At 49.0% G+C, this 6,649-nt stretch overlaps 1 protein-coding gene across 1 annotated transcript in view; it reads left to right on the top strand.

Moving 5' to 3' along the window:
- Nucleotides 1-1,881: 1,881 nt before the first annotated feature.
- The window catches only part of PLXDC2 (plexin domain containing 2), a 243,599-nt gene continuing 238,831 nt past the window's right edge, over nt 1,882-6,649 (top strand). The window contains exon 1 of the mRNA XM_062494449.1: nt 1,882-1,990. Within this exon, the coding sequence (XP_062350433.1) occupies nt 1,882-1,990 (109 nt within the window). The remainder of the gene's footprint in view (nt 1,991-6,649) is intronic.

Here is a 6,649-nt window from a genome sequence, read left to right as displayed (position 1 = left end):
CAAGAAGCTTGAAACTAGAATGGCCCACTATAAAATCAAATATAAATTTTATTGATAATATACTCCAGTATCATATTTCAATATATGTTGAAAAGATGTAGAAAAGTTCTGTTTATTCTTCAAATATACTTCTTGAAACCTGGGGTGTTATTCTTTGATTTACCCATAAATACATCAATGATTAAGGAGCAAGGCACTTACAGTGGACCTGATGAATTCTTAATCTCAGGAGCAGTAGTAAATTAAAGAAAAATGCAGTCTTGTTACTGGCTGTTCTTTTGTAATTAAGTATTAGTTATCTGCTATGTTTGACATTCCATAGACCTATTTATTTGATTAATTTAATTGTCGTCTTAATTAATTTAATTATTTGGCAGCAAGTGCTGAGAGGCTGGTGCATTCATGGTTCTCTACATGTTGCTCAGCTGATTACCAGCTCCACAGTTTGCTGAACTGGTAAAAAGCCGCCGCCCGGTCCCTGGTGCCACTTTCGCTTGTCTGGGTTTGATTGATGTGCCCTCTGCTCGCTTCTGTCTCCGTGCTGTCGTTCATAGATTAATGTAGGGGACAGAATTATTCACGGTGCGTTTAATCAAGCATGTAGATTTTTTTCTGTTTTTGGCAGAGGAGAACCCTCCAAGTCATTGCACTTTTGAAGTCATGAGTGTACATAAACAACTCTCGTTTGCGAAGAGAAATAGAAAATAAAAGGGAGGGGATGGAGGAGTGTGTGTGGGTGTGCGAAGGCAGGCTGCTTTACCCAAAAACACAGGGAAATTCTGGGGGATAGAGAGAGAGCGGGGAACGGGATTTAGGGGGTTGGGGCGCTACTGCAGTTGTCACCCGCGAAACTGAGGCACGTTTACACAGCAACTTTTGAACAATCAGGCGGCCTCGGACCGGGCTCTCCCCGTCCCGCGGATCGCCGGGGGGCCCGGGGGTCTCGGTGCCGCCGGCGCTCCGGGCAGCGCCCCGCCCCGCCCCAGGTGCCCGGCCCGGCAGCGCCTCCCGGGACCGCCGTGCGGAGCGCGGCCCCGCGGCAGCGCCGGCGGACACGGGGAAGCCCCGGCGCCTGCGCCCCGCCGCGCTGTGCGGAGGGGGCGGGGGGCAGAGCGAGGCGGCGGCCGGGACCGGCCTCAGCCGAGCCCCCTGCTCGCACTAGCGCGGGTGCGCTGCGGGCCGGGGGAGCGCCCGCCCCACGCCGCTGCCCTCGGCCCCGCACCGGCGCCGCCGGCCGCGGAAACCGCCCCGAAACAGAGAGAGAACTTGTTCGTCCGTCCCCGCCTGCCTCCCCGCCGCCCGCGCATCCTCTCCCGCGGCGCATCTGCCCGCCCCCCGGGTCCTGCTCCCCCCCGTACTCGGGGCCGGTCCGCTGGCCCCGGCTGGAACGTTTCCCCGCTCGTTTCCCTCGGAGCGGTTTAGTCGGTAGCGGTACACCGAGGAGAGGCTCCGTCCCTCAGGCACCCTGCCTCACCCTGCGGGGGAAGGGAGCTGGGTGGGGGCAAGCCAGGAAGGGAGGATCTCAGTGGCTCTCCTAAAATCTATCAGCCGGCTGCGAGGAGGGAAGAGTTTGGCACTTCGCGGCGAGGCTGGGCTTGTTTTCCCTAGCGGCGATGCCGCTGGACTGAGAGCGCCGCGGCCGCGCGAGTTACGGGGACGGAGCCTCCCCCAGCTCCTTCCAGCGCCCCCCAGCCCCGGTCCAGCGCCTCAGCCCCAGCGGCTCGTCCCTGCCGCCCCGCTGTATGAGCGCTGCTCCGAGCGCAGGGCGGCTCGGCGCCTGCTAGCGCTGCTCTCCGCCCCCCCACCCCCGGACTTCCCCACCACCGACGAGGAGCGGCGCGCACCCCGCACCCGGAGAGTTGTCTCGGCAGGTTCCGTGCTATGGCGAGGCTGCGGAGAAGCAAACTAGCCGCTGGATTTCTATTACTTTTCCAGTGCCTGAGCGAGCGCTGCCAGCTCGCCGGCGGGGAGACGCCGAGGCAGAGCCGCGGTAAGTGAGGCCGGTACCTGCCGGGCGGGGCTGGCCCGGGTTCTCCGCCGAGCCCGTTCTCCGCTCCCGGGCCGGATTCTCCGCGGGGTCGGGCCGGGGTCGGGGCCCGGGCTGCCTCCGCAGCCCCCGCGGTTTGGGTTCTGCCGGCCGCTCCACGGGCCGCGTACCCGGAGAGGGCAAGCGCCGTTCGGGGCTGGCTCCCCCTCCTCCCGAGAGAGGCCCGGGGTCCCGGTTTCTCATCCTTCCCTACCCTGCCTTCTCCGGAAAGAGCTCTCTATGACTTCATTTCTTATTTTAATGAGAATTCGGGACTTTCCTCCTTTAATGAATCTGCCCCGCGACCACTGGGAGCCGGTGTTGTTCCCCTCCCCAGCCCCTTCGCGGGGTCCCCGGAGCCTCCTTCCCAGGAATGTACGAGAGCCAGGAAGGGAGGGACGGAGCCCCTGGAGTCCCCGGGAGAGGCTCCCCGACAGCCTCCCCCGCCCGCGCCGGGGCCCTCCTGCTCTCTCGGCTGCGAGCCGTGGAGGGATGGCAAAGTTTCCCTGCAGATCCTGCCTGGGAGAGCTAGCGGGCACTCTCCTCCCCCGCGGAAGTCAGTAGCTTGCAGCCTTCCCTGGAAACTGGGCGTTGAGAGAAGAAGAAAGATAAAGGAAGAAGCCCCAGGGTCCGTGGGACCTGTTCGTTCGGAGCGAGAGGCTCCGTTGTCTAAGTTTGCTTGTGAAGTATCAGGGTCCTCTTGTCAGTCCTTCTCGGAGACACCTGTTAATGCGTGACACACGGCACCTGTAGTGCTTTCTTTTGGGCCACTGTTTCCCACAGCATGGGGTTCGCTTTTGATCACTAAAGCCTTCTGTATCCTGCATTCCTGTGCTGTGGAGGGGAAAGCTGCTAAAAGAAATCTTGGCACATTTGCGGATAGTGAGAAAAGTCGTGGGGTTTGTGTGTCAGGAGACCTTTCTGCACCAGATTCTGGCTTACAGGTATTTTCAAAAGCTGTGCCTGTGTATTCAAAATACCAGCTAGATTGTTGTCAGATAGAACATGCCCACTGGCTTTTCTGCTGCAACAGAACTGCCCCTTCTTCCTGTCCTTAAAGGTTTGATGCAAGTGTGAAAAGTTTTGTGGTCGCTGTGTAACTGACCAGAGCAGGAGAGACTGGGTAGTTGTTTTAAATGTCCAGTGAGATTATGCGCTAGACAGAGCGGGAGTTTCCCCGGCAGGGGCCTACCACTGAGTTTTGGAATTGCTAAACCACGGGGTAGCTCGGCGGGTTGCCGGGGCTCACATGTCACTTGGGGCCGAAGGGAAAAAAGCAGGAGGAGAGTTTTCATGTACTGCTGCAAACCCCACGTTGCTACACTCAGGGCTGTAGGCAACAAATGATTGGTATTTTTTAGTTGTAAGGGGGAAAAAATGTGTAGTGGTGATATTTAAAAAAGAGAGAATTGCAGTCTTGTGTGGTAGTGGACTGAACTCACAAAGTCTATTATCATCCAGACAATAAGATATTATCGCTGGCTAAATGAAGTATCATTTGTCAGTGGGCATAAAAACACCACACATCCCTGATTAAGGCTATTGGGTTGTAGTAGTCACCAATGTCTGTACCAGGAGGTGCTAAAGAGAAGGTTTACCAATGGATTATTTATTCATAAATTATTTCATAATGTAGAGCGTCTTCCTGAATGTGATATGAAGTAGGAAAGAGTTTGTAATCAGGCAGATATTATTTTGATATTTAATACATTCTGAAGAAATTATAGCAAGGAGTTGTTTTCTTCAAGTAGCAAGATGGGCAAACTGAAGTCAGTTTTGCCATCTAGATGTTTATAACTTTGGCATCTTTTCAGTAGTTCTTGATTAAAAAAATCTATATTATGACAGTAACAATTAAATGCCGTTTTCAAAATCAGTTTTATCTCCTCATTTGTTTGTAATACTGCAGCTATTTGGGAAAAAGAAAAAAAAAAGGCAATGATAGACTGTGTCTAATCAGTGAGAAGAGGAAAAATATGCAAATCCAGAAATTCGACTTCAGGTTTTGTGAATCAAAATTTTAAAGATGATATTTTGAACTTTTACTTCATTTAGCACATACTGCATCCCTTTGGATCAGCTCACATAAAACCTTTAAAGAATTAAAGAATAAATATTTGAGGTAGCTGCAAATTCTTACGGAATGCTGTTTTTACCTTTTTGTCAAACACTCAGTAATAAAACACCTTATTGAAAATGACTGGAATAACAGTATCAAGAATTGGAAACGTAGTAAGCCCTGGCAGAGCTGGAGGCAGGGAGGATTTCTGAGGATGCTACTACGGGGTTACGCTCTGATTTCCACAGAGATGGGAAAATCCAAAGGCGTTTTTTGCCAGCTCGTTAGAATTATTTTACCGCAGAAAATCAAGTCGGACTAATTCAAGCGAAATAATTTTCTGGGCATGCCGGAACTTACCTGGCTGCCCCTGGGGGTTTCTAAACCCCGGGTTTTGTGCCAGGGTGCGAGGCTGCGCTGGCCGGAGCGGGGCTGTCCCCGCCAGAGGGCGCAGCGGCGGCCGCGCACGGCCGGGCTCCCCTGCATCCCCCTGCATCCCCCTGCATCCCCCTGCATCCCCCTGCATCCCCCTGCATCCCCCTGCATCCCCTGCATGCCTTACATCCCCTTGCATCCCCTGCATCCCTTCCATCCCCTGCATTCCCTCCATCCCCTCCATCCCCACCCTCTGCCCGCCCGCCCCGGGCCCACGCAGAACTTCCCTTTTGATGGCAAAAATGCTAGAAATCCATGACAGAGGCTCTTAAACACGAGGTTGGTGTGTATATGTGTTTTACAGTAGCCAAACTGAATATGACATGAATCAAGTGAAGTGAAGCAGACTGTCTCTTGAAAGCTTGCAAAACAATTAAGGCTCCCAGTTGTGTAACTGAGGGCTCACTGTTGAAGTGCTGCCACTGGAAGTGTTACATTCTTTTGCAAATGTCATCAGTCAGAATTAGGAGTCTGTTATTGTAACTTTTATTCTATCGAAGTATGTTCCAGAATCCTGATATAATTTATATTCATTGGACTTCTGCTGTCTCCAGACATCAGCATTCAGAGGAGGGGTAAAATTATTTTTATAGGATAAACTGCTATTAAAGAGTGTTTATCTAGCATTTATCTACTGCTGAAATAGTAACATTTTGTGTATTGCCTGAGTTTTACTCTGTTAAAAAAAAATGCACAACTGAGACCAAACTTTCATCATTGTACTTTAGGACCTTTGGCTTTTATCTTAGAAGTATCAAAATAAATACAAGATTAGGAATATGTATATCAGGTATAGTTTCTCTGTTAGCATTTAAGTATTATTTTTTTCAGTACTTGATATGTAAACATGGACTATTGCGTTAGAGAATCCAAGTGATATTTGAGAGCAAATCCTATTTGCATAACATATATATTTTACTAAGATTTCTCTCTAAAGTAATAATCTCTTTTTTTCAATTTTCATACTGCTTATTTCTTTTTTTTGTGTGCTTTTTGTTTTTATCATTTTCTCTGAAAGTGGAAATAGTGCTAGTAAATAATGGGTAAATTAAGACTATAATGAGGTTGTCTTAGGTCTTAAATTCAGTTTTACAGAAACTAATTTCCACAGATTTAGAGTAAGATCAATACTCATGGTTAATTGAAAGTTAAAAAATCCCTTGGGAAAAAGTGGTTTTGTTTGGCTCTGAATATTCCTGTTCAGAGTTTATATCCTCATGCAGGCACCCAAACTCCAGCAAATACTTGACTCAGATATTAGGTTTGGTCTGACATGTAACTTGGAGCTGATGCTGAATAACAGGGGAACTATCTCTCTACACTGTAAACAAATGTAGTTGATGATGAAAAGGTCTTCATAATTTGAAAAAGTTTTTTGTCTGGTCAAAAATTTATTAGCTATACATACAGGCCATTTAGAGCAAAATCTTGTGACATCTACTGTCTTACTGAATACCAGATTCCTCTAAAAAAATGGAGTTCAGGAAGGCTGTTTCCTTTCAAAGAAGAGACTCCTGAGACCATAAAGGAGGTAGATGAAGAAATGTATAATGTCAGGTGATGAGAGACTCCCTGAGGAGAAAAGCCACAGACATTAGTATTTTTCATTAAGGACATTTTGACAAAATTTGGTGGAGCAGTGCTGCAAGTCCCTACAACTGCACAGACCTCAGGAGATGGAGCTTTGGATCTGAAATGTGTTTCTTGCAGGACTGCTGTGCAGTGGTGCCTGGAAAGTTGCTGTGGTTTGAAGTATGCCAAATACAGTTATCATGTGCTCTGTTGTATTCTACTGGTTTCACTCCACAGAGGAGATCAAAATTTGATTTTAAAGTAAATAAAAATAAAAGCATCATTTGACCCTGCTTTTTATAAAAGTCACTATGGTTTCATTGGACTGTGTGAATTACTGCACAGTTGTTCTGCTTGTAACCTTAAAAGCCCTGGAAAAAAGAAATCTCTGTAGCATACCCAGTTTTAAAACTTACCAAGGTTGCAGTCTGTTAGTCTGAGAACACAGCTGGGGTCACTGGTATTTTGCATTCCCAGTGCAGTTCATGCTTCCTAGGAAAAATGACTACCAATGGAATTTAAGGCAGCCAAGGTAATCTCTCCTGAGGACTCTCTGC

Source organism: Cinclus cinclus, chromosome 1 (genome assembly GCF_963662255.1).
Source record: "Cinclus cinclus chromosome 1, bCinCin1.1, whole genome shotgun sequence".
NCBI lineage: Eukaryota > Metazoa > Chordata > Aves > Passeriformes > Cinclidae > Cinclus > Cinclus cinclus.
The sequence above is the reverse complement of the archived record's forward strand: the minus strand, read 5'-3'. Positions and strand labels throughout refer to the sequence as shown.